General features: G+C 51.6%; 2 protein-coding genes across 5 annotated transcripts in view; one reads left to right on the forward strand and one right to left on the reverse strand.

Annotated features, from left to right (window-relative positions):
• Window positions 1-2,165: 2,165 nt before the first annotated feature.
• Window positions 2,166-26,104, reverse strand: SUGP2 (SURP and G-patch domain containing 2). 3 transcript variants are annotated; one of them, XM_049877502.1, is made up of 11 exons: window positions 26,036-26,104; window positions 23,901-24,032; window positions 19,279-20,874; window positions 15,512-15,632; window positions 12,737-13,206; window positions 12,004-12,115; window positions 10,949-11,388; window positions 8,058-8,119; window positions 5,282-5,418; window positions 4,603-4,720; window positions 2,166-2,369 (listed from the first exon to the last, which is right to left on the reverse strand). In XM_049877502.1, the coding sequence occupies exons 2-10, from the start codon at window positions 24,019-24,021 to the stop codon at window positions 4,603-4,605; spliced, it is 3,177 nt and encodes a 1,058-aa protein (XP_049733459.1). In that variant the 5' UTR covers window positions 24,022-24,032; window positions 26,036-26,104; the 3' UTR covers window positions 2,166-2,369. The 3 variants fall into 3 exon arrangements, with proteins under 3 accessions (XP_049733459.1, XP_049733458.1, XP_049733457.1); XM_049877501.1 differs by lacking the exon at window positions 26,036-26,104 and adding an exon at window positions 25,675-25,765; XM_049877500.1 differs by lacking the exon at window positions 26,036-26,104 and adding an exon at window positions 25,621-25,738.
• The window catches only part of ARMC6 (armadillo repeat containing 6), a 36,364-nt gene continuing 34,560 nt past the window's right edge, over window positions 25,863-27,666 (forward strand). The window contains exon 1 of one of the 2 annotated variants that reach the window (XM_049877504.1): window positions 25,863-26,239. In XM_049877504.1, coding sequence (XP_049733461.1) covers window positions 26,186-26,239 — 54 coding nt within the window. In that variant the 5' untranslated portion in view covers window positions 25,863-26,185. The remainder of the gene's footprint in view (window positions 26,240-27,666) is intronic. The other variant, XM_049877503.1, reaches the window with a different exon arrangement.

Raw genomic sequence — 27,666 nt, forward strand, 5'->3', positions numbered from 1 at the left:
AGACAGTGTAATAAGCCAATCTCTTTTGAGATACAAGAGAGAAGTGAGCAGAGAAACATGGGGACCTCATACCACCAAGAAAGCAGTGCCGGGAGCAGAGTGCATCCTTTGGTCCAGAGGCTCCTGCACAGAGAAGCTCCTAGGCCACAGGAGATTGATTGATGACAAGGACATTCCTCCAGAGTTGACGGAAGAAAGTCTTCCCCTGGAGCTGCAACTGTTTTGGGGCTTCTAGCCTACTTGACTGTGAAAGAACACATTTCTCTTTGTTAAAGCTATCCACTTGTGGTATTTCCGTTACAGCAGCACTAGATGACGAAGACAATGATGCAGGACCAGATGTTCCATTCTGTTCATACGGGGTTGTCTTCAGTTGGGAGTCAACTCGACAGCAGCTCCACCACCACCACATTAATGTAAGATGCTAAAAATGGGAGACACTGGGTGTGGGGTTGGGTATACGGGAACTCTCTGTACTGTCTTCTCAATTTTTCTGTAAATCTAAAACTACCCTAAAAAGATGGTTTACCTAAAAGGAGAAAGTAGGCAAACTGTTACATAATCTTTTATCCTCAAAAAAAAAAAGTAGCTCTCCTCATGAAGGAGACTGAGATTTAGTGGTCAGGACAACCTCTGCACCTTTTGATTCTCACCCACTATTATTCAAATATTGATTTCAAAACCTGATTCAGGCGGAAATGCTGCCAAGCCCACTGCTGGGTGAGGAAGCAAGTCCCTGAACCACGTGCACTATGGGGATGCTTCGTTGTTTTAGGATGCGGGGAGCAGGGAGAAGGGGACTAGGTGCTCTGTTCTGCATGTATCTGGGGTTTGGCTTCTGTTGGATTCTCCCACAAAGAAAATGTACTCGTGTGACTTGAACGTGCACACATGTATATATGCATGATCTGTGTACGTGTATGCACAGGTTCATACAAATGTACAGATGTGTGCATGTGTTGTAGCACGCATACATGTCCATGTACAGAACACGTACGGAAACATGGGCATGCACATGTGTAGGTGTGCATACATGCACACGTGTGCACACCCATGTATATTATGCATGCAGACATATGTGGGGATATACACACATAGCAGAGGCCTGCTCTAAAACCACAGGTGGTGTCCTTGTCTGGGACATGTCCCACCACCCCTTGCCTCCCACATAGCAGGGCTGGTGTTGAGCCCCAGAGCATAGCTAAGCCTAGGAAAGCCATGTGAGGAGGGGACATAGGAGGCACAGGGCTGGGAAGATGGGCAGGAAGGTGCCTCTCAAGGCATGAGGAGCACACTTGGCTTCCTCTCCTAGTGACCCTGGCCAGCCTCAGGCAGTGACAAAGGCAGGGGAGCAGATGGAGAACATGCTCTCAAAACTGCTGCCATAGTTCCTGTGAGGCATTGCTGGTTGGGGTGACTTTCTCAGGGTGCAGCCCTGGGGGGAATGTGGCTGAGTGCACACCTATCCGTGTCTCTTCTGCACAGCCATCTGGAACACTACATCCTGCGGTCCCCAGCCCAGGCCTCACCCCTGAAATGGGCAAGTGCAGACCTGATTCAGGCACAGCAGTGTGAGAGGTCCCTGACCAACGCGTGCTTCCAATCAAGGTCAGTGTCAGGAACTGGTCAAAGAGCTGGCCAGGGGCCCTGCAGCAGCTCCCAAAGTGCCGCTGTGTGGTCTTCTAATTCTGATGCAACACCCAGTGACTTTCTAAACATGCCCACACGCTGCACACCGACCTGCAGGGCCTGGAAGCCCCCTCAACCCTACTCTGTACCCGAAGGTCCAGGGCGACCATGGGCAGCACTAGGGCAATAGGTTCTTTAGGGATCCTTGAGAGCCCAGGTGCCTCAGCTGGGGGGTGGGAGGCAGCAGGCAGCAGAGCATGGCATAGGGCATCCAGAGTGGCTGAGGCCCTGTGGGGGGTGGGGTGTCGGGGGCAGCAGGAGCAGGCCTCCCTCCCCAACCCTCAGCTGTTTCCTGTGCTCACCGCCCCCCTCCCCCGCCACTGTGCTGGTGATATGGTCCCCCAACACCGGGCCTTCATTGGTGACTTAAGAGGCCAAGAGAGAGAGGACCCCAGCTGGGGTCACCCTGAGCACACGAACTCCTCCCCAAGTCCCAGTGATCTGACGTTAAGGATGCGTCCACAGAGACCAGAAAGCTTGGTTTCCTCTACGTTTATTTCAACTGCTACGAGATGAACAACATTCACAACTACAACGTCCCTTTGCAACACCACATCATCTAGGTTTACCAAGGACCAAACATGTTGAAACCCCCAAGGATCCAAGTGACAGAGACGAGCAGAGCCAGCACCCAGCGGCCAGCCAGAACTTCCCAATGCCCGGCATCCTCTCGGGAGTCCCTGGAACCAGAGAAGACACGTGACCCTAAAAGAGCTGCACACACACTTGCTGTGTTTGCGTAGGTGCCTGCATGTCTGCGTAGGTGCACCGAGAGCATGACAGGAACCCGAGGGTCACAGCACCAAGGCTGACAATGGTCCCTGGAGAACAGCACTCCATCTCTCAGGCCAGTATCCCTGCATCTGTGGGGACATTCTAGGTGCTTCCCTTTGCTGAGTGTGAGGGTCACAGTCTCACTGCACACTAAAAGGTGGCAGCTGAGGAGGATGGTCGCACACCCGTGAAATTTATAGCTATTTCATTTATGGAAAAAAGTGTAGCGTGAAAAATGAATGTACTTGGAAAAATGAACTAGAAGGCAGAGGGGACAGCAAACCACAGAACCATGCCTTGGTGCCAGGTCCAAGAAGGTAGGGAGGGTCCAGGCACCTTTGAAAAAGACACCAAGGCCCAGGCTTGCCCCCATCGGGTCGGCAGGGAATGTGCCAGGAGAGCTGGGAAAGCAAGTGCAGTGGACAGACCCCGTACCTGCCACGCCCATGGCCTCTTGTTTAGCCGATTCTGTGGACCGTGGCTCACCCTCAGGGCTGACACCCTAACTTTTCCGTGGTCAAAGTCAGACAATGGCTACTGAAGCCACAGAAGCCTCCACAGGTAGACAGCCAAGGGGCTCCCTCTACTCGGTGGTTACACCCGACCCAAAGAAAAGCAGGAAATGCTCGGCATGGGGACTGGGTACAATTAAGACAGCAATTAAACCAGAGCGTGGGGGTGGCAGTGTCAGGGTCAGGAACATGGGGTTCTTCAACCTTCTCCCTCCTTGGGCTCAGGCAGAAACCAGCTGCTCCAACCTCATTGTGTCAGTGGGAGCCCAGATTTTCACTTATTTAAAACATCAACAGAGATGCTTTATGAAGGAGGATCTGCACCTAGTCACAGGAAGCAACACCAGGGAGTCTGAAGGCACATCAGACTCTTGAAATGACAACCAGCTGCAGCCACGCTCCCTCCACCCTGGCTCCAGTCTCTTCTCTGACACAGCCACGTGGGCAGAAACTGGAGGTCCTGAGGGCCTGCCCTTGCCCCTCTGTAGGAGACCACGCTGTGGCTTCTCTGTGGATTCTGAAGAGACATGCAGACACGTGGCACTGAGCTGCTGACACTTCCCCCACTGAAGGCAGCCACACTGCTAGGCTGAGACTCCATCTGCCTCTTGGGTGCATTATCCCGTATGAGGCTCCTAAGTAACATCAAGTCTCTCAACCTGCTCCCCCAGCTTCTGAAGCTCGGTGGTTCACACCCGGTCTGGAAAGCAGTCAGAACCCAGGATCTGGAGTTGCTCCTACATCCTGCTTGTGGGCGGAGCCCTTCTGCAGAGCTGGTCCCTTGGGCTGGAAAACCCACCAGAGGGGCTGGAGAGGGAACCAAGGAAGAACTGCAGTGCCTGCTGCTAAAAGGACTTAGAGGAAATGGAATAATCAACAGCTGTCTGAAGGGCGTATTCTGTTTTCTTCGAGAAAACCCAAGCCAGCCACCTTTGTACCAGATGCTGGTGCTCCCTGGCCGGTCCACAGTGGGGCTCTGGGTCAGAACAAGGGTTAGAGAAATTGCTTCAGGCTTCCATCTCTCCTTATTTTTGTACTACTCAGGAAGAAAACAATTCTGTTCAAAACTGAGTTGAAAATTAGAGGTGGGGAGAGGGAAGCAGTTAAAAAAGTTGGAGAAATGCAGATATTGATAAGACTGATTTGACCCCCCTCAGAAGGAGAAAAACCTAAGGGCCTAGAAGGGAGCTCGGCCAGTCACCGCCCCCGGAGCTCTGGCATCCATGTCCGCCCACCACCACCTGGGACGGCATGTCCACTCCCAACTGGGGAACAGCCTTCCTGTTGGCGGCAGCACAGGGTGGGCAGCATCATCTGTGAGAGAGACCTTGAGCAACTGAGACGCCATAGGCGGCCCATTCCATACGCACAGTTCCAGAGCACACCACTGACCTGGGTCCTGGGTGGGAAGGCCACACACAGATGCATTCGGCTCATTCTTTCAGCCAGTCCTGGGAGGCAAGGGGCTGCAGAGGCCCACATCCAGAACTCCTACTTCCTTCCCAGAACTCCTGGGTTCTGGGGTTCTGGTCTGTATCTCTGGGAGCAGGAGCATCGACCTTTCCGGGAGGAACGTCTGTGCCCCAGCCTAGCTCGCAGCTGTCACGGCGCCCATGCTTGCACGTACCTACTTGTTTGCCCGCTTGTGTCTGTACATCTGCATCATTCTCTGGCGGAAAATGTCAAATGTGTCTTCTTTGTGCTCCTGGTCAGCCCCCAACCCCTCCCCTTCCGAGGCAGTCCCCCTGTGGGAGCAAGCAGAGAGTAAGTAAGCTGTACAAACGAGCAGAGCTGGGCGCCAGGCGTTGGACAAGCCTGGGCAGTCACCATGAGGCACTTCTGTCTGCAAGGGTGCTGACCGCAGTGCCAACCAGAATCCCTGTTCACTCAGCAGTGCACCAGAATCAGTAGGCTGCACTGTTTAGTCAGTCTAGGGGTGTGAGTCAGGCAGCCCTAGGCTGGACTCTCCCCCACAGCTGCCTGTGAGGGGCTCCTAGAAGATGGAAGAGGCTCTGGACCTTACCTACCTAGAAATACCATTCAGCTCTCAGGAGCTCACAAGATAGAGAAGCTGGTTACACAGTTGGCGTGGGCAGAGAGAGGACCTGTGTGTGTGGACGGTCAGCCTCATGTCTGAGACTCTCTTGTTAAAATCACAAGTACAGGAGCTTTAAGCCTATCTTCAGCACAAGTGGAACCAGAGTTTGGCTTGGGTCAAAGAACCGGAAGACTAGCCCACCGCAGCTTGCCCTCAAGCACAACACCATCCACCACAGCCCCAAGCAACACAGGTGCCCAGTACGTACACACTGACTGGCTCCCGAATGCCGCTGCCACAGGAGCCCAGGCCATGGCCCTCCTTCCAGCCCATCTTCTGCAGCATCTGGAAGCCCACATTCTTCTCTGTCAGCTTCTGCTCGGCAAATTCCAAGTCCTTGGGCTTCTACGCAGAAAAGGCATGTGGACTCAGCACAGGGAGCGAGGGAGCCTCACTTCTTCCCATGAAACACCTCTAAGCCAAGGGGCTCAGGCCCCGAACTCCAAGAGACGAGGCCACAGCAAGCCTCCTGAGAAGGCTGGCACCCACAGCCCTCGGATCCCTCCTCAGTGACAGTGCTCAGGACCAAATCTGTGGTCCTAGGCTCAGCCCCCACCCACTCACACACCATTCACCCTGAGTGTGACACGTGCTGACGCAAGACACCATCGTGTACACAGGAGAATGCAGAGCTGACATCTTGGTGCCCCACTGGAGCGGGGGAGGGCTTCTGGAGGTGAACTGCCAGAGTGCAGGTGGTCACTGGCCTGAGGCCCCAATAGGGTGGCTGAAACTGCCCAGCTCTTGGTCCAGCCTTTCAGGCCTGCTGTGACCACACAAGTAGCAGTGCCGAGACTATGAGGAAGATGCCTGGGGGCGGCGGGGTCCTGAGGACTCGGCGTCAGCAAACAGACCCAAGTGCAGACTGGAGTGAGCATGCCCAATGACAAGTGTGGGTGGGCGCACTCCAGGCGTAGGAGCCCAGGGTGCAGGATCAGATGTCAGGGGCAGGGGGGCTGTGTAGGGATGGCCTGGGAGACTGAGGTTGAGTGGGAGGTGAGTCATGGAAGGAGAGTTGGGTAAGACAGTAGAAGAAGGCCAGTGCCAGTGCCAGTGCCAGTGCCAGTGCCAGTGCCAGTGCCAGTGCCCCCTTGCGGCCCTTTCACTCGGCACCTGAAGGACAGCAAGTCTCCCAGCTTGAGCCTCTGCAGGCTGTGCCCCTAATGTCTCATTAACTCCTGTGTGCCCTGCGGGTCTTCAGCAGCACCCCTATCCTGAAAGTAGGCACTGCACAGTAAGCCAAAGTGGCCTGTCTGTCCTACCCATCTGGGGGCACCCTAAGGGTAGGGATTAGGTCTACGTGGACTCTGGGGACCCCATATCCAGCCACAGGTAGGTTGTCACTGAACTGGGACAACCGTGTGTAGGAAGGGAAGGCCTCAGGGGCTCTGGAAGAGTGGATGGGGCCCAGGGAGGGAGCTGTCCTGGGCGGCTGGGTGCCACTGCTCAGGGAGTGCACATGAGGGAGCACCAATGGACACCAGGCAGCACCGCATCGAACAAGAGTGCCAGCAGAACGGGGTCTGAGGGAGTGTGACCTGGACGTCACCCCTTCTTGTGCAGAGCCCCACGTGGATGCACTGGCCCTCCCCAACCCATGATCTGGCCCATTATGCAAGCCTCAAGACGTGCCTCATCCAAAGGACAAGTCCCCATGTGTGCCTCATCTGGCCGCTCAAGCGCCAGCTCCGCTGTACCAGAAAAAGCCAGAGCCAAGAGCCAAGGGGCCAAAGGTGCACTGGGTGGGGGCCGAAGTGGGGGAAGCCAATGCAGGGGGGCCGACCAGGGAGCCAATCAGGGGCCCTGCAGGGGCAGCAAGGTGGGGGCAGCACCGGGCCCACTGTTGCTGCTCAGTCCCTGGGCCTCTCTGGCCTCTGTGCTCGCCTTTGAAGGAACAAAACCACACCCAAGTGCCAGAGCTCACTGACAGGAATTGAGAGCCCTGGAGGGTGAAGCAGTGCGTGCACACATGCACATGTGTACGCTGAGTACACATGTGAGCATATGCACACGTATGTGTGCACACATCAGTTACCAATGGCAGAGGAGGCGGGGTGGCGCCTCCTCCCCATGATCATGTTTCAGGGGGTCTGGGCAGGCCGCTTTGCAGGGAAGTCACAGTCACACTGTAGGCCCAACAGGAAGGGACAGGCAGCAGCTTGATAGTGGAGATGGCGAGGGCAGAGCTTCGGCCCCAGGGACCCCCTGCCTCCCCTTCCCTGGCACCAGGAAAGGGCATCCTTGGGAGTAGAGAAAGCAGATGGGGCCCTTGTGGCCTCTAGCATTCAAGAAACGGCTTATGTGGCCATCCCAGCCACTTGTGCAATGGTTTCCCAGAGAATCAGAAAAAACACACAACCTGAGCCAGGACGTGCGGGTTGTGTGGACAGACGCTAGGGGCCAGGTTGAGTATCTTCCTTTTCTGTCCCGTCCCTGCCACAGGCCCCAGAAACCCCTAGGAAAGCCCACAATCCTAACCCATACAATACCCCCACCCCACACAATCCCTCCCTCAGCTCCGGCAGCTCCTGCTCAATGTCACCCTCTCGGAGATTCCCTGACTCTGCATCATGCCACGGCGGAATCTTCCCATTGTCTGTCTCTGCTAGTGCGCAGGCTGCATGAGTGAGCGGTGCCTCATCCCTGCTCCCACTGCCTGGAGGCGTGGGCGTGCCAGCACATATTGCTGCTGAGTACAGTGAACCAGCACAACACGTGCTGTCCCATGACTCTCATCGTCGCGACAGCTTTCTACACTGACGTTCTGGCAGCAAAGTCCTGACCTCATCATCTCTCGGCCTGCTGCACGCCAACCCCAACCTCCCGCTAAATGGCTGACCTCCCACAGTGTGCTCCTCCAGGAGCGGAGGTGGCCTGCTGCATCCTGTGTTCACACTTCAGTGGAAATATGAAGCTACAGTGTCTGTGAACACCCCAAAGCTGACCACACTGCTCGCGAGGACTCAAGGAGGGGGCAATCTCACCTTCTTTTTGGACATGGGACGACCCCGGGGCCTGTCGTAGGCAATTCGAACTGGCTCATGAACTGGAAGACAAAAGAAAAAAGTATACACATAAACACATACGCATGGTCCCCAAACTATTTAGGAGGAAACTTCAAGTTCATACCCCCTGAGAGAAGGTACCTTCAACCTGCATGTCTACCCTCCACCCCCTCAGCCATGCTCCCAGAGTCAATAAGACCTGAGAAGGGCTCAACTGAGATGTGCCTCCAAACACCTGAATTCACAACAAAGGAGCCGATACACGAACTGTTTGTCGTGACAGCACGAATATATTTTGCTTTAACGGATGGATTATTCACAGCACAGTGCCTGCCCACTGTGCGTATGACCCCTCCCCAGGCAGAGGATTAAAGTCCACGTGGAACTTCCCAGTGAACAGCAACCATGCTTCGCAGCCAGAATGTGACGTTTTTAATGAAAAGTCCAGTCAGCAGGTCTGGTCTCATCTCCTGAGGAACTCACAGAACCGTGACCTCCCTGAACAGAGACCCGGAACTCTACTGTCCCTGAGGAAGACATGTCTGAGTTGTGACACACAGTCACCCTCTGGAAATGTGTGAAGGACACTTGAGTTGTGGCACAGCTGGAGGTTCATTATCTCCCCAGCACAATCTCAGAGGGAGGACAGTGTTTGAAGTCCCCCACCACCACAGAAAGACTATGACAACACGGCTGTGGGCCTGAAGGACAGAGACAGTTCACTACAGCCCTCACTGCCCATGCCCCATCAGCCCCTGCCACCCACAGCAGACACCACAGGTGGAAGGGAGTGTGAGGAGCAGCCTTGGCTGGAAGGGTGGTGCAGATACCCCATACCACATGCCGGGACGATGCAATACAAAAGACCAAGCCGTGTGCGACTCTGTCCCGTGACAGCTTAGAGGCAGAACTACAGGGCCAGTAACTGGGTTGGATCTGCAGGGGCAGAAGGGGAGGGGACTGCAGAGGGGACAGTCTTCCCCTCTCAAAAGGGATGTATTTTATCCTGTGCGACTTGACCTTGAGAACCCTGGTCCTTGGTTGTGGGGGGTCATTTAGGTCAATTAGCATAACAAAATTCATAAAGGAAATATTCTACACCCAACTTTGGTGAGTAACGTCTGGGGTCTTAACAGCTTCCTAGCAGCCATCTAAGCTACATCTACTGGTCCCATCCCATCCGGAGCAAAGAAGAATGAAGAAAACCAAACACACAAGGGAAATAACTGTCCAAGAGACTAATGGACCTCGAGTACCACAGTCTCCACCAGCCTGAGCCCAGAAAAACTAGATAGTGCCTGCCTATGACTGCCAACCGCTCTGACAGGGATCACAATAGAGGGTCCCAGACAGAGCAGGAGAAAAATCTAGGAAAAAATCCAAATTCATAAACACACACACACACACACAAAGACCAGACTTAACTATGGTCTGACAGAGACTGGAAGAACCAAGACTATGGTCCCCCCAGACACCCTTGTAACTCAGAACTAAAGCCACTCCCAAAAGTTCACCTTACAGCCAAAGATTAGACAGGTCTATAAAACAAACAGCAGCCCTGGTGGGATAGCAGTTAAGAGCTCGGCTGCTAACTAAAAGGCTGGCAATTCAAACCCACCAGCTGCCCCATGGAAACCTTATGGGGTAGTTCTACTCCATCCTACAGGGTTGCTGTGAGTTGAAATTAACTCAACAGCAACGGGTTTTGGGTTTTCTAAAACAAACACATGAAAAACGTGCTTCTTAGTTCAGTCATGTATACGAAACCAAACGGACACCTGCTCAAAAGCAATGAGAAGGCAGAAAGGGACATGAAAAATGGACGGATGGAAAAAAGGGAATTAGGATGTGGAAAGGGAGAGTGTTGATACATCACCGAGATCGCAACCAATGTCACAAAACAATTTGTGCATAAATCGTTAATGAAAAACTAACGTACTGTGTAAAATTTCACCTAAAGCACAATAAAAAAAGAACCCTGGTCCTCCGCCATGAGAGAACACTAGCTCCATCTGGCAGCAGAGGCACCACCTGTGGGGCAAAGCTGGAAGCGAAGTGTTGACCTGCACTGGACTCCCTCTGTGCTGCTGTGCCCCCAACCCCAGGGGAGAGCAGGGCAGCTCTCTGGCCTCAGATCAAACACAGGCAGGCGTATAATACCTGCACCCTAAGGTTACAGGGGGAAACTGGTCACCCCCTACTGCTGGTCCCCCCTCCCCGAGACTGGGCTTGGAGCACAGGTAGAGATGAAACACGCATGGCACATGGGGTCCACTGGAAACACGCGGACTAAGAAGCACTCTCTGAGGCATCAACTCCAGACCAAGTGGAAACAGGAATTTTATCTCCCAACGCAAGTGAGGCCATACTTGGGGTGGAGACCAACCACTTAAGTAAAAACATATATAAAGGAGTCCCTGAGTGGTGCATATCGTTAAGTGCTCAACTACTAGTTGAAAAATTAGCAATTTAAACCCTACCAGAGGTGCCTCGGAAGAAGAGACTGGCGATCGGCTCCCTAAAGGTCACAGCCATGAAAACCCTATGGAACACAGACCTACTCTGCACACATGGGGTCGCCATGAGTCAAAATGGACTTGAAGACAACTAACAACACATGTACAACTAAAAAGCCAAGTGCTATGGGCACGCAGACCCAGGTACTCGCCAACATGTTGCTCAGAGGGCTGGGAGACTGCAGGGAGGTCATGTGCTGCTGGGGCAGATCACCAGGTCTGGTGCAGGCAGAGGCAGGAGGGGGGATAGACCAGTAAGATCTTCAAGGGGCTCAGGATGTCCATATCCAAATGACTGCCTCCACGCCCCCTATGAGGAGCACAGAAACACCTCCCCACAGCTGTGGCTCTCACCTTTGGGTTCCTGGATGAGACACACCCTCTTGGGGGCTGGGATCATGCCAACCTTCAGCGACTTGCTGCTGACCCTCTTGCGGGGGAAGTAGACCCCTGTGGAGGCCTGGGACGGAGCAGGAGCACTGGCTGGGTCATCCTCAGTGGCCACGCTTGGGAGGCCATCAGCGGCAGTGCCGCCCTCAGAGCCCCCAGATGTGTCAGCGGCTCCTTCTGGGCCGGAGGCCTCACTGAGCACAGGTGCCTCCTCCTCCTCCTCATCTTCCTCCTCCTCCAGCTCGGCCTCCTGCAGAGGGGGCTCGTCTCCACACGCCCTGTCCCCCTCCCTGGAGTCTGCACGCAGGGTGAGCGGAGACGATGAGAATCGAATTGAGGGGCACAGTTCAAACACTTTCATCCGATAGAATTTGAAAGCTGAGCTATTCTGGTCGTGCAGGAACCTGGGATGAGATGAAACACATGGGTTGCGGCGGGGGGAGCTGGAGGCACAATGACATGATGAACCCTGATCTACACGGCGCTGCTGCCCCAGCCTCTGCCCAGGCAGGATGACAGCAGCTCCTGGGGTCAGAGGGCAGCGTCCAGTCCTGACCCCCAGTGTCCCTTTCTGAGAAATGGGGAGGTAACCTCCCCTCCTCACCCCCTGCCCTGCACAATGATGCCATCACTGTGGAGCTGCCTATCATCAGAACCCAGGTCAGGGCTGAGGACCATGAGACCAATGGTGAGTCTGAGCTGCCTCTTGCCACAGTGGCCAGCATGACGGGGCCATCCCTTCTCATGTTCCCCAGCTCCCCGGGCCAAGGACGAAGTCACCAAGCACAGCCCACACACTCCGCAGAACGGCCTTCACCTCCCTCCTGGCCCCATGCGGCTCCCTGGACATGGGGGCTATTTCCTGGCCCCTCCGTCCCAAGTGATCCTTCCTTTCCCTCCCTTGGGCAACTCTGCACGGCCTCAGGTCTTGTGAAAATATTCCTCTGGGGGACTTTTCCTGGTGCCCCAGAAAGACGAGACACTTCTACTCCAGTGTGCCCCACCCCCGCAGTACACACCACAAATCAGGGTTGTCAGCGCTGTTCTCGATGCTGAACTGCTCAATTTCTGGTCCCACCTGAGCAACGAATCGTGCCAGCTTCTCTGCTGTCTCCATCGTCTTTGCATCAACTGCAAACACAAGGTGCCATCAGGATCCGCTCCTCACGAATGATACGCTGTGTGGCCTGGTCACAGGCAGCCCCATGGTCTCCCTGCGCTCCTGTCCAGCACGTGGCAGAACCCACCCCGTCGGTGGACATGCCCAGATAGCCAATGGGGGTGAGGTACACATGTCTGTCACCGTGTCACCTAAGCTGGCGGCCCAAGACCCCCACTGCTGCATGTGGACCATTCTGGGTGGTCTGTCACACTGCAATGGTGGCTGGTGTGGCAGTTGTGCAGGGTGGGGCCTCCACATCTCCCACTCCTGGGAGGGAAGCTCTGCCCACAGGGACAGACCTGGGTGGAGGCCACATCATTCAGGAGAACCCACAAATTGACCAGCCTTGAGGAAGGAGACATGGGACCTCGGTGAAGAAGAGGCAGGTCAAGGGACAGCATCAGCCCCGTGAGTCAGAGCCCAGATGGGACGTCCTGTGTAGCTGCAACAAGGGCGCCAGGGTGTCCCTTCTGTGACCCATCCCAGTAGGACTCACCAGGATGCATGGCTGCCCCTCTGCGAGAACCTAAAAGATCAGGGTTAGGATGGGGCCCAGAGAAGAGGGGCGAGTGGGGAGGAGGGGCACTCACCGTCGGCAGATGGGCAGGGAGAGGAAGTCTGAGAAGCTTCAGGAATGTCCACTCCTGCTGCCTTGGGCGGTGGGCTTGAGGCCTCCGAACTGAGATCCTGAGGAGCGGGCGCAGCCAGCCTTGGCAGGCAGTCCCTCACAGAAGTGCCTCCATCGGGCTTGGCAGGTGCCCCCCGGCCCTGGTGCCTCAGCCTGGTGCCCGATGAGAGGAGGGTCTGGGTGCCGGTGGTTGCACTCCTCGCCTTCCAGCCCCGGAACCCCTGGGCACGGAGGAGGCCCCGCCGCCGCCGCCCTGGGAGGAGCCGCCTCTTGAGGCTCCGCACAGCCCTGGCGTATAGCATGGCCCTGACGGCACACTCTGCCGAGCCTGGCTGCTGGCCATCACCACTTGAGGCCTGCTTTCCCCGCTGCACTTCTGCCAACCTCAGCTTGTAATACTTGTACTCCAGGCTGTCCTTGTCAGACAGAAACCTGCAACAGACAGGGACAGCAGAACAGGTGTCAAGATACCAAGCTCCTACCAAAAGCAGTTCTGCCAAGCACTTTCTGAGTGCTGGATCGCCGAGGCCCTTGGGCTGGGCCCAGATACCATCCTGCAGAAAGCAACTGTACAGGGTGTCACCCAGTGCTCCAAGTCGCTCCTCCACCATCCCCAGTAGCACAAAAAGGCAGGGGCGGAAACCAGCACTCTGCCACTCACACTCTGGCCTGCTGGAGGCAGGAAGATGCCTTCAAACAGCCTACCTCTGGTACCATTAGAAAGAAATCTGTGCTTTTCAAGAATCTCTACTAATTACAGTTAAGTCGCAAAAAAATCATACCCTGTATACGTACAACGTTACTAAAACACACATGACCACACCGTTCAAAAAGAGTAGCTACAACTAGAAGGTCTATGGAAAAGTGTTTGCACTCGTTAATCAACGAATGAAGACAAGCCAACCACCTCAGTATGAAATTAGCTTTTAAACCAAAGCACTCCAGTGAAGGTCTGCAACGCCCAAAGTGGCAGCGGGGGTATGTATTTGTGCGGGTACCACAGAATGTAATTTGATGGTCTAGGTCAATGGTCTCAAACAAGGCAGCCCTGTCCCCCAGGCACTGGGCAGCATCTAGAGACACTGCTGGCTGTCACAGCTGGGATACAGGGTGCTACTGACAGCAGCAGCACCAGTGGGTAAGGGCCAGAGATGCTGCTCTATACCCTCGAATGCACAGGACGGTCCCCACAGCACAGAATCCCTGGCCCCCAACGTCAAAAGTACAGAGGATAAGAAACCCTCACGTTGATCAGAGGCTTCTAAAATGCACTTTCCCTTTGGCCCACCAATTTCACTCCCAGATATTCTCCTAAATAAAACCACAAAAAAATCTAGACAGAAAAAAAACAAGCAAAAAAAAAAAGTTCGTCAGGTTATTTTTAGTACCGGGAGGGGGGACCAGATCTATCTAAGATCCCACCAATGGGCAGTGGTGAGTAGGTCTGGTACCTGTGTACGATGGAATGTTACGCAGTTACTAACAACAAAAAAAATAATATTAAGTGAAAAACACAGGACACAAACTGTAGAGTATACACTCTGGGAAAAAAAAAGAAAACACAGAAAGAAAACATCCCCAATATTAACAGCAGTGTTTTACTTTTGAGTGGAAGAGCACTGAGTGGCTGTCACGAGTGACTGTCATCTTTGCCTTAAAACTATCCTCTGATTTTACAAAGTACACACATCAACTTTCAATTTAGAGAAGTTAACAAATGATAAAATTTTTCCACTTCCTGCACTCTAACCTAAAGAGAGAATTCTAAACTTACAAGATTTGATGCATTAAGGTACTCATTGAAACAGTTTACAACGGCATATAATTGTGTAAAAAATGTTGAATTGGCAAATATTGTGTTATATTTTTATAAAAACAAAAAAAGCATTTAAGAAATTCTAAAAAATCTAACAGGAGTCTAATGGTTATTTAAACTTTAATTTATTTACTCTGTGGACTAGTAAAATGTTGTTATGTGAAATAACATCTATGAAAAATAATATATGCATATTGCTGTGTTAACCTACAAAAATATGGTATGTTGTATCACAGCATAATCCAAACCCAAACCCCTTGCAGTGGAGTCAATTTCGACTCATAGCAACCCTGAAGGACAAAGTAAAATTTCCCAACAGGGTTTCCAAGGCTGTAATCTTTACAGAAACAGACAGCCACATCGTTCTCCCACAAAGCACAATCACACAGAAAAAAACAGAAAACCAAATCCCCACTGAGGAGAAAGACTAGAAGCAAATATGTCAGTGGCAGTTGGTGGGTACAAAGGGTGGTTCCCCTGCTCTCTGCTTTTCTTTCTCTAGTAGCAAATACTGTATTTACAACGAAAACCATGATTTTTTAAAAAAGCTGTTCTATGCCTATGAAGAGGCAGTAAGGCAAAAGGAGAGCATCACAGACACCCAAACTTCACCAACAATCGTGGTGACACAGCTTGACCATAAACCCACCCTTGTAGGTATAGCTCATCTCATTCCCAGATCTGCCTGGTCAGTGGGGGCTGTGCCCACCACAGGGCAGAGCCAGCAAAGCTGAGGCCTGGACCCAGGTACATGTGGCCTCAGACCCAAACCCTTCCCACTGTTGGGCAGATGCAACACAGCTGGGGCCTGGCCCAGACCTGTGCCCTTCCAGCTGCACTGTACCATGTCTTACATACCCTGCCCTGTGCCCTCAACGGCTCTATGGGAGGGATGTGCTGGTGCAGCATCTGAAGACCTACCAGTAAGCAGGGTCCTCCTTGAGTGCAGCTCTCTCTCTGGGAGACAGGCTGCCTTCCACGATGCGGATCACCAGCTTGTCAATGGTCTCTACCACCTTGTGGCCTGCTCGCTGGGGCATGGCTGGAACAAAGAAAGCACGTGGGGTCCAGTAAGACAAGGACAGTTGGTCAGGGTCCAAGACAAAACCACTGAGCAGGCAGGAACCCTCCTTCAGGAGAGGCCAGTACTGAAGAGAGGAAGACAATGTTTCCATTCTAGAAAACAACATTCAAAATACCCGCCCAATAGATTTAGCAGCATAACCACTGGAATAGAAACAGCTTATGATAAAGATCCGGAACAATTTCTCTTCATGTATTTCTATGTGTGTACCAACACATAGCATCACATATTTTTCACGTACCACTCAACAACCTGAAGGTCCACAATATATTAACGGAAAAATACAAAGATATAACAAGAAACCAAACCAAACGCACAGCCGCTAAATCGATTCTGGCTCATAGCGCACCTATAGGACAGAGTAGAACTGCCCCATAGGGTTTTCAAGGCTGTGTATCTTTATGGAAGCAGACTTGCCACATCTTTCTCCTGTAGAGCAGCTGGTGGGTTCCAGCCAACCTTTCGGTTAGCAGCCTAACATTTAACCGCTGCACCACTAGGGCTCTTGAAAGACACAAAACATATTAAACGTAAAGATATATCTAAATACCAAACGTACCTAGATAATAACCTCCCCAGTATAAAGGTGGAATGAGGCAGATACATAAATACGGACACATAAAAAAAGGATGTGACGGAAATATACCAGAACACCAACAGCGAACGTATTTCGGTGGCAGATTTATCAGTGATTTCATTTTCTTTGTACTTTATTTAAAAAAAATAAACATATGTATTTTGTAATCACGAAAAAAAAAAAAAAAACCTACGTGGTAGTGGAAAAATTTGGAAAAGACTGATAGAACAACCTGAAGAATGTAATCAATGGCACCAAATTATACATGCAGAAATTGTTGATGTCTTCACCATAAAATAAAATTACGCATACAAAAAAAATTTACAAAGAAAAACTCCCTAATTAAAAAAAGTCAGTGGTCCCAACCAAGGTGGGTGTTCACAGAAAATATCTGCTGGATATACAGAAAAAAAAAAAAAAAAAACACATTTTTTAAGGTGTGAATTTACTTCAATGACTGTTCTACTCAGATGCCACCAGCACTGCAGAAGGGTATGCTTCCCCACACAATAAGAACACTGAGTCCTCTATGGGCTGACTTTAATAGCAAAACTGGTTGATTTCTTCAGCCACCCAATAAAAACCGCTGCTGTGTAGGAGCTGTTTTCCTTGTCACCCTCTGACCAACTTGAGGTCCTGCCCGTGCTAGGCCTGGGCTGTGGCTCTGACCTCATCCTAAAACTTCAGCGTGAGCTCTGTGCAAGACACTTAGTCCTTGACTGCCGTGTTAGTGCGGGCCTTTTCCCTATGGAACGACTATACTTTTAAGCTGTATTTCTGTCAGTGCTTATTTTACAAATCTTAGTTTTACGTAATTTTACAACAGAACAAATGGCTCAAGGTCAGGAGGCTTTCGTGTGGATCTCTGCAGCCACCCCTGGGGAGAAAGGCCTTGAGAGCACAGAGGTGTGACAGCAAGGCCCAGAGGTGGGCCTCAGCGCAGGCCCAGCAGCCCTGTCCTGAGAATGCATTCTTTAGAGAAAAGCCAAAACACCAAACCTGTTGCCGTTAATTCCAACTCCTAGTGACCTTAAAAGACCGAGTGGAACTGCCCCATAAGGTTTCCAAGGGGAGCCTGGTGGATGTTAACTGCCGTCCTTTTGGTTAGCAGCTAAAGCTCTTAACCACTACACCACCAGGGATATAAAAATAATGGTCATTATCAATAAATTCAACCAAAACAAATGGCCCCCACCCTAGGATGGATCGGAAGCAGCAACCTGGTGCAGGGCCCCTCACTGCCCCCCGCCAGCCCTTACAGCCCCGCTGGACATGCATGGCTCCATCCAGAGTAGCTAAACTTGAACTCAGCCCCTCATGGCTTCAGAGCCCTTAGTAAAAAGCCACTCAAGTCCAGTGTGAATTAAGTCTGTGTAATGATGCAGCCAACACTGCAGAAACACAGAAATGTCTCCTATACACCTTGAGGCAGTGCCACAACCCTGTCTGCAGAGGCCCAAGGGTCATATCACAGTACTACGTGAGGTGGGGGTGACTCCAGGCTATGGGTAGTGATTAGTCCTTCCCTATACAACTTCTTCGATATTGTTGCTACCATGACTTCCACTTCTACCACATTTGGGGGTGGTGTGTGGGGAGGGAGTTTGGCTTCAGTCCTGAGCCCCCTCCTGCAGGCTGTGGCCGGCCCTCTTGGGTTGTGGTGGCTGCCCAGGTGCATGGGGCCCAGCACAGGGCCTGGCCACAGGTCTCTGGGAGGCTGCAGAAGTGAAGACAGGAACGAGACTGTCCCACCTGGCTGGGGGCACTGCAAGGGCAAGTGGATGGATGACAGCGAGAATGCAGACACACGTTTCCTCTAAGCATCAGGCACATCTGAGCTGGAAGCACCTCTCCTGGGAGCGAGGCTGCTTCTACTCTCTCCTTTGTAGTTCTTTCATCCACAGTGAGCCAACACTCTGACCCACGGTTCCTGGGTACACCTAGTGACCTGTCAGCCCTCAGCCAGTGTAGAAGGCAAGCAGGGTGGAAAGGTGCTTCCACCACCTCAAACAGCCTGGCTGTTGCCTGCACGGCCCCTCGATAGCCTCCTAGCTCCCCCAGGCCAGATGGGGCCTTCTCTGTTGTCCCCAATTCCAGCACAGGCATGCCTGCTCACATGATTCCTTCCATCAGAGCCTGGGAACTCCTCGCAGGAGTATATTCTTCTTCTATACTTCGGACAAATTATCAAGAGGGACCAGTCACTGAAGAAGTACATCATGCTTGGTAAGGTAGAGAGTTAGCGAAAAAGAGGAAGACCCTCGATGAGATGGATCGACACAGTGACTTCTGCAACGGGCTCAAATATAGCAACGATTATGAGGGTGGTACAGAGCCAGGCAGCCTTTCGTTCTGTTGTACAGAGAGTCACTAGGAGTCAGAACTGACTTAATGACACCTAACAACAACAGTCACATCTCAGCCACACTGGAACAGGGCTCTTAACCTTGGCTTCAGCGGGATACAAACTGTAAGCAAAACTGTGTGCAAACGTAAGTGCATTTTTCCTGGCAAAGGCTATAGCTCAACATCAGATCCTCAAAGGACGAATGTCTGAGAACTTCTGAGGGGACAAATTGATAATACATGTTTATAGACTAGACGGCACACATGCATACAGGTAGTCCCCAACTTATGACAGGGTTCCGTTCTGATGACTCCTTTGTGAGTCAGTTTTGACGTAAGTCAAATACTTTTTTTTTTAGTTTCCATCATTATTGACTTTTATCATCAGCATCTTTATAAATCTAATCTTTATCTTCCAGGATTGAGAACATTATGTATAAACTAACGTTTTAAAATTGTATATGTTACTAATGACAAAACATACAAAAAAAAAATGGTCCTATGTGTGGTACCTCATAACTCAAATACGCGTTAAGTCGGAGACTACCTGTACTGACCAACGTGGGTCACCTACTAAAATCCTGACTTGTTTTCAGGTGGCTACAGAACTTCCAATCTAAGTAACAATCTCAAAGGGAGTAAGAGACATGACCAAAAACAAACAAGCTTTCCCTTCCTTACCATCACTCAGGTCACTTGGGGCCTTGGTCTGAATGTCGAGTTTTGTGGAAGGAACCGTCTTCTCCTCCTCTTGCACTGGCTCAGGTACGACCTTCCTAATCTGGAGTGGGTACCCACTAGCGATCAGCCAGGCCTTCAGATGGTCTATGTACTCTCTTCCAAATAAAGTGGAGTCCTCAAAGTTTGGAAATGCGGCAGGAGAGGGAGCTATATCTTGGAGGCCGACCGCTTCTAAGATTTTCTCTTGTCGGAAAGAAGAGGCCAAGGAAAACGTCTGTCCCAGAAGGGCCAAGGACTTGCGGCAGAGAGAGTTGGTGGTCTCCAGAGCGATGGCCAAGTCCAGGGGGTTGCTCAGAGTCTTCATCTTGACACTGAGCTCATAGGCATTGCAGGCCATGAGCAAGGGCGTGACGCTTTTCAGAAGCCGGTCTTGGAGCCTCATTATGTACTTGTCAAAGGGCTTGATGATTTCAAAAAAGCAATTTTTGGTTTTCACAGCACCTTTGTCTAAAAGCAGGTTTAAAAGCTCATTATCAACTCTGGGTGTTTTCAAAGCAGAGTGCTTTAAAAATTTGATAGTAAAAAAGCAAAAATCTCTGTGCTCTGGCTTTAAGGAACATTTGAATGAGGCAAGCATTTTAGCACAGGTTTCAGTTTCAAGCTCAAAGAGAGTCTGAAAAAGTTGAGAAAATTTAATATCATCTTTTATGGTGTGGAATCCTGCCCATTTGATGATTTCTATCCCAAACCTTGAAAAGACATCAGACTTATCTACAAAGTCGAAGCTCATCTTCCTCCTGGGGAGCCGGACATTCTTCAGATCAAGCCCAAAGGGAATCTTCTGCACAGGGAACTGGATGTCTTCTGCCCCTGGGTTGGTCCCAAGGGTCACATCAGGACTTAGAGTGGTTTTCTGGACTTGGTTAGTGGCCTGAGTTTTGGGAGTGACACGACTTATAGTGGGTGCTTTCTTTGTGCTCACGTTTCTTAGCGTGACGAGTTTCCCGACATCCCCTTTGGCCTTGAGCATGGCCTGAGTCTCCCCCTTTCCCAGGAGAGCACTTTCCTGGTCAGAAATGTTGAGAACGCGGCCTCTTCCCTGCACCTGGCTGCTAGCCAGTTGCACAGGGTCTGCCTCACCTGGACGGTCCAGGTCATAATCTTGACTTTCCTTCTCCAAACACTCCTTATCAATGAGTCTGGAAGAGCCAAAGTCCCCCAATATTGCAGAAGAGCCAACAGTAAATTCTTGTGACCAAGAGGATTCTTGAGAAACTGGATGGCCAAAGTCTTGTTCCCAAGAGCCACGGAGTGCAAACTTCCAGTCCTGAGAATGCAAATGTCCCAATTTCCGATGGCCAAAGACCTGGTCCCGAGCGTCAGGGTGGGACAAGTCCAAGTCTTTACGAAAGTAGGTATCGTCACTCACAGAAGCTGTAGTGGATCTGAAGGAAGGCCCTGGAAATACATCTCCTCTCAGGCCTTCTCTGCCGGTGTCCCGAGGATGGGATATGGATCTGCTGAGGGAGTACCTGGCCTCACTGTGAATGTCATCATACATCTCTGCTCTGGGTCGTGGGACAGCCCTCAGGAGATCTGAAACACACAAGTCAAAGAGAAACACACAAGGCACTCAGAGGCTGTACACATGGTCCTGGACCACTAGGCAGAAGTACTTTGTGAGGTCACAGTACTTTTTTACAAATTCGATTTTGTACCAACATATAAGATCCATGCGTTTCACTTTAAAAACCTGGATTTACCGTTTGGGAAAGCAGAAGACTAGAAGCACTGGGCCTGCGTTGCCCCCAGCTACAGCCCCTGCCCCCTGACTCCTTCAGATCCCTTCCCTTGTCCTATAAAGATGTGTGATGACAACTACTTTCAGTTTTAGACTCAGGGAAGGGTGTCTGGTCCCCACATCACCTGGATATCTTGGCTGACTAGAAGATTTCTCTACTTCTGCTTCAGATTCTATGAAGGCCACCTGCCCTCACTCCTTCCCAGGAGACACCCATGCCCACATCCACAGTAATGTCCAGCCATGGCTGACCCCTTGCCCTCCACTGCTGACTGGACTGAGGCTGAGCAGCTGACCAAGGCAGTAGACGCCACCATTCACAAAGGTCTGCTGGGCCCATCGGTCCTCTCTCTGGAGCTGAACAATGAGGCTGCAGAAGGGAGAGGGGAAGGCAGAAGCTAAACAAGCTCCATCTGGAGGGACAAGGGTGGAAATGAAAGAGCAAGCCTCCTGTCCTTTGTGCAGGAAGAAGGAACACTGGAACATGGGTCTGCATTTGTGGATATGTGCAAGAGGTCAAGAGCACACGTGAACTACACGCATGTGAGAACGTGGGCTAAAGCAGACTTATCACTGAATGCTTTTTTAACTGGCTGTTAAATTAGAACTCGTTAAACCAAAAAAACCAAACCCACTGCCATCGAGTCGATTCCAACTTATAGCGACCCTATAGGACAGAGTAGAACTACCCCAGAGTTTCCAAGGTACGCCTGGTGGATTCAAACTGCTGACCTCTTGGTTGGCAGCTGTAGTATTCAACCACTATACCATAAGGGTTTCCTAGAACCCATTACCTACTTTAAAGAAGTTGAATGAGAAATAGAGAGGGAAATAGAGATGTCATGAGATCCTGCTGGGCCAGACAGGCCACCGGAAGCTGGAGCCGAGTCCCCTTGTCACCAGTCTTTACTGAGCACCAACTGTGTGCGCTGCTTTTGGCATACAGTTACAGCAGGGAGACCAAGTAGTGAAGCCCTGCTTTCCTCGGGCTGCTTCTCAGTGGGAACCAAAAATGCTTAAGGGGGAGTGAGTGCCTGTGAGAAGGGCCAGGCAGGCTGGCAAGTGAGGGGGGAGCTGGGTGAGAGGAAACAAGGGAGGAGGGGCTGCCACCTTTACACATGGTGGTCAGGGAGATGTACTCGACCAGTAACACACGAGTGGCAGGTGTGGTGATGGGGAGGCTAGGCTGCACAGCTGTTAGGGGGCCTCCAGGCAGGAAGTCCCAAGGTATACCTGGTAGAGGGGATGACAAGCTAAGGGTAGGCAGGAAGTTCCAAGCTGTGCTATCCCCTGGGGTCCCCTGGAATCCTACACCCAGGCACTCTAACTTATAAAGATACCCAGATGATTCTAACATGAGGTAACAAAGTCAGGAAACTGTGGTGAGAGAAGCCCTAATGGTCTCTGCAGCTCACTCTGAGTGGGATGGAAAGTCCCTTGGAGGCCTCTGAGCAGAGATGTGACCCTAGCCACTATGTGAAGAGATTGCAGGGGCAAGAGTGGACACAGAGGTCAGTGTGGAGACCACCACAATGATCCAGGCACTGACTAATAGTACTGAAGCATGGTTTGGGTGGTACCATTACAGCGGATGGTGACTGAGTTCTGCACAAGATTGGCCAAATCTTCTGGTTTATGAGGAAGCAGGGAAGATCAGAGGAAGCAGAGATACACAGCAAGATCGAGCAACTGACCAACCATGCAGCTTTTGTGACAAACAGATGGTTCCAGAACAACCTAGTGTCCTCTGGGTTTCTAGTTCCAGCCCCCTGCCCCAAATCTTTCTGGAGATAACTAAGATGTGTTTTCACATTTGATTCTCTAGAAAACAAACCAAGATCTACATTTTCATACACATATACACCAACATATGAATTTGAGAATTACATAAATATTTCAAAGAATGGCACCAAATCCATTGCTGTTCAGTAGATTCTGACCCACAGCAACCCTACATGACAGAGTAGAACTGCCCCATAAGGTTTCCAAGGAGCAGCTGGTAGATTTGAACTGCTGACCTTTTGGTTGGCAGCCGTAGCTCTTAACCACTGTGCCACCAGGGTTGGGGAGGAAAGGGTGCAAATCAGCTAGGACACGTGGTGAGGCTTCTTTGGGGAGGCACCTCTGTGCCTGAGGATTATGACCAGGCAAAAGAGGGCATGCATCAGTGTCCCCGGAATATGAAGCACAGGGCAGGACACAGGAGTTTGGAGACTTGCATGGGTGGTGAGGAGCCATCATGCTATCCTGCCAAGGGGCATGTCGGCCCTGTTTCATCTTGCTGACAGTGTGTCAAAATTTCCAGGGACTGTTTTCAGGCAGGGCCTGCTCAGCAGCTCCACAGGCCCCCACTCCCTCCGCATGACCTGATCCAAAGCACACACCAATTACCTGACTACTCCTGCACTCATCTGAGGATCTAACCCTGCAATGGAGAGCCCCAGGACTCCAACGAAGGCTGTGGCCCAGTGAAACTGACATAAACAGCTCTGTGGAGCAGTTAAGGGGAGATAAAGACCAGGACAGAGCTCAAAGTGGGGCAGTTGCGGTGGGGATGGTACAAGATTGATTCAAGAACCCATTCTGAGGTGGAGGAAGGAGGCCCAGAGGAGGATAGAGAAGCAGTCTCAGCCCTCAAGAAACTGCAAGAAATAATACCCCCATCTGCATGCTGATGTGACAAGTAGGCCCAGAGAAAACTTCACCACCATTTAATAAGATACGTCACAATGGCTGGGGGAGGGTTTCATAGTTTGCCGGAGGCACTGAAATCTTCTTGCCTGGCCCCCAGATGTCTCCCTGAAAACACACTTCAATTTACCTTGAGCTTTAAACTGAAGAGTTTCACCTACAGCCTCAGCACTGGAGTCAATATGGTATCGCTTAGCTTTTTCTTGCAACACAGCATCAAGTGTCTCCTGCGCAATCCGCCTTGCTGCCATGCTTCTCCAACCTGTAGTAAGGTGAAAAAAGCATTGAAAATGACTACATTAAAAAAAAAAAGGCAACAATCTGGCAAGGTACTTCAGCAGGACAAGCTGAACTCTTCTAAGGGAGCTTCTGCCCTCAGGAAGCCCCCAGGTGTAGCCAACTAAGGAGCAGCAGGCAATCTCAGACAAATTATTTTCTTCTCTTAACTCATTTCCTCAGAATTTGTTTAAAAAAAGGCTCTGTGAGAAAGATCTGGAGAACAGTGGAGGGCGTGGGACCATAACTCAGTGCACAGGATGGCAAAGACACAATGGTTATGTTCCCATTTTACAGATGGGCCAAGAAGCTCAGAAAGCTGACTTCCCACAACTTCTCAACAAGTGGGTGGAGGAACCGCAGACTAGTAACAATGACAACAGGCGCCATCTACTGAGTCTCACTCCCTGACAGACCCTGTCATCAGCAGGATAGGCATAACCTCACTTACTTCTTGCAACAACCTACCAAAGAAGCAAGTCCCGCTATGAATTTCACTTTACACAGGCTAAGGGACCTGGGTGGAGCAAGTGGTTAAGTGCTTGACCACTAACTGAAAGGATGGCAATTCAAAACCACCCAGTGGTGCCACAGAAGAAAAGCCTGGCAATCCACTTCTGTAAAGAACTGCTGTTAAGACTATCAAGTTGATTCCAACTCATGGCAACCCATGTGTGCAGAGTAGAATGGCTCCATAGGATTTCCATGGCTACGACCTTTCTGAAGCAGATGGCCAAACCTGTCTTCTGAGGCATCTGAGTGGGTTTGAACCGCCTAACTTTCAGCTACCAGTTGAGCACAGACTGCTTTTAACCACCAGGAACTCCTTCCAAAAAAATCACAGCCTAGAAAACCCTACAGAACTCAGTTCTACCCTAACTTGTGGGGTCTCCAAGAGTCAGGATCGACTGAAGAAAAACGGGCTTGTTTGTTTTTTTCTGCTAAGGGACCCACCTACGGTCAGACAGCCACGACCTGAACAAGGCAAACAGGGCCCAAGCAGTGAGGACAGAGCCCAGGAGACCCCGAGCAACAACCCTTAGGACCCCAGTGGCTGCTCCTTAATCCCCGAGAGATGCTGCCTCATAAAACTCCAACCCCAGGACGCTGCGTGCCTCATCACCATTTCTCATGATCTCTGCCGCTGAGTCACCCCATGTTCCGTGCTAGCCAAAGGTAGAACCTCCGCAATGGTGGGCCTGGGTTCGAATCCTGACTCTACCCTTCCCTCGACAAAGAGATCTGACCATTCCGTGCCTCAGTTTCCCCATCCGTGAAATGGGCGCCCGGCCGCCATTACCAGCCCCACCCCCAATGTCGGCGACTGCCTCGGTCCCGGATAAAATGAATGAACCAGGGAGAGAACGAAATACCCCGGGTGCGGCCCGTTGCGCCTGGCCCCCGAGGGCCAACAGAAAGAGCGCAGGGCCCAGGAGGCCGCGGCCGCCCCACCCGGACGCGGCCGCCGCCACCAGTCCAAGGGCTGAGCCCGCGGCGCCATCGCGGGGACCGGGCTCAGGGGCTGAGCCGCCCGCCCCGAGTCCACCCTTCGACGACGCCGTCCCGGGTCTCACCCCGAGCCCACCGCGCGCTGAGCGAGCCCTCTGCAGCCGCCTCAGGGTCCTCACCCGCCGCCGCAGCCGCCGCCGCGAGGCGGGGACATGCAAATGAGCCAACGGTCTCTGCAGCGTCTAGCCGCGCAGGCGCAAGCCACCACCGGGCCCCATCGCGCAGGCGCAAACCGCCGTATGCCCTACCACGCAGGCGCAATCCGCCTTCGGCCCCCTTACGCGCACACACGAGCCACCGCCTTCTCCGCACGCGCACACCGCCGCTGGGCCTCTTGCGCAGGCGCATTGTCCCCTTCTTTAAGGCAGACGCTCCCGAGGCGAAAAATTTACTAGCCGGGGGACGCTGGCCACAGCTTGCGACCCAGAAAAGCCTGCAGAGACGCCGACGCTGCGCACCAGGCAGCAATCTTGGCTTTACCTGTGCTCGCGGTCGCCCTTGGTCAACCCGAGAGCTGTGCGTGGGCCTAAGAAGGGGGCGAGAGTAGACTCTGCGCATGCGCGCGTACGGCGGCCGATAGGGGCCAGAAGCCGCAGGAACAGTCGCAAGCTCCACCCGTTCCCCACGTGGATGCAGAGACCGGGTGAGGAGCGACGGCCGCCGGGCACCCTTGCACGCGTAGCGGTACGTGGGCACCGCGGGGTAGTGCTGGTGACTGTGGCGCGGGCCTCGGGGACTTGGTTTTGGAGCAATGAAAGCATGTTACGGAAGCTGCCCGGGGACAAAATTTCCCATTCCCTTGTTTCCGCTTTGTTTTCATTCATTCGTGCAGCGCCTGTGTATTGTGTGTCCGTCCCCACCTAGGAGGGGGGGCGGGGGAGGTGGGGAACAAAACGGATTGGAACTCCAGCTATGATGAAGGTTAAATTTCACTGGGGGAAGGGCCTATACAGTGGAAGCAAATAAATGAACGCTGTCGCCTTAGGTAGAGATGTTAACTGCCGTGGGGTTGGCCCCAACTCATAACACCACCATGTAACTGCCCTATAGAGTTTTCTTGGCTGTAATCTTTTATTATAATTTTTTATAAATTTCATTTATCTTTTTGTTGTTGAGAATATACGCAGCAAAACGTAAACCAATTCAACAGTTTCTACATGTACTTTTAGTGACATTGATTGCATTCTTCCAGTTGTTCGACCGTTCTTATTCTCCTATTCTGAGTTGTTCCTCCCTCATTAACATAAACTCACTGCTCCCTAGGGTTCCTATTTAATCTTTCAAGCTGCTGTTGTCAACTTGATCTCGTGTAGATAGTTCTTAAAAGAGCATAATGCTAAAGGCAGACCCTTGTTATTAGTTAGGCTAAGCTATTGTTTGGTTTTAAGATGACTTCATGGAATATTTTTGGTTTAAGGTTTAAAGATTATCTCAGGGCAGTAGTTTCAGGGGTTCGTCCAACTTTCATGGCTCTGGGAAACCTGGAGTCTGTGAGAATTTAAAATTCTGTTCTGAATTTTCTCCCTTTTGGTCAAGATTCTTGTATGGAATTGTAGATCAAAATGTTCAGTTATGGTAGCTGGGCACCATCCCGTTCTGGTCTCATGGCAGAGGAGGCAGTTAGCCAAAATTTACATATCATCCTCCTGTTCCTGACTCTCCTTCTTCCTCTGTTGCTCCAGGTGAGTAGAGACCAATTGTGCCTTGAATGGCCACTTGCAAACTTTTTAAGACGATTGGTTGAATTTACGGATGCAGAACCTGTGGATACAGGCCAACAATATACCTAAGAGTAGAATTGCTGTGTCATATTCTATTTTTTGTTTTTTGAAAAACTACCACACTGTTTTCCACAGTGGCTGTACCATTTTGCATTCCTACCAATTTCCCCTACATCCTCTCCAACATTTGTTATTTTTTGTTGATTTTTGTTTTTGTTTTCTTGTTGTATCTTAGCTATCCTAGTGTGAATGAAATGGTATCTCATTGTGGTTTTGATTTGCATCTCTCTGATGACTAATGATGCAGAGCACCTTTTCATGTGCTTTGTGGTCATTTAAAACCCTGGTGGTTAACGTTGTGTGCCAGCTTGGCTGGGCCATGGGATTCTC

This window comes from Elephas maximus, chromosome 3, assembly GCF_024166365.1.
Source record: "Elephas maximus indicus isolate mEleMax1 chromosome 3, mEleMax1 primary haplotype, whole genome shotgun sequence".
NCBI lineage: Eukaryota > Metazoa > Chordata > Mammalia > Proboscidea > Elephantidae > Elephas > Elephas maximus.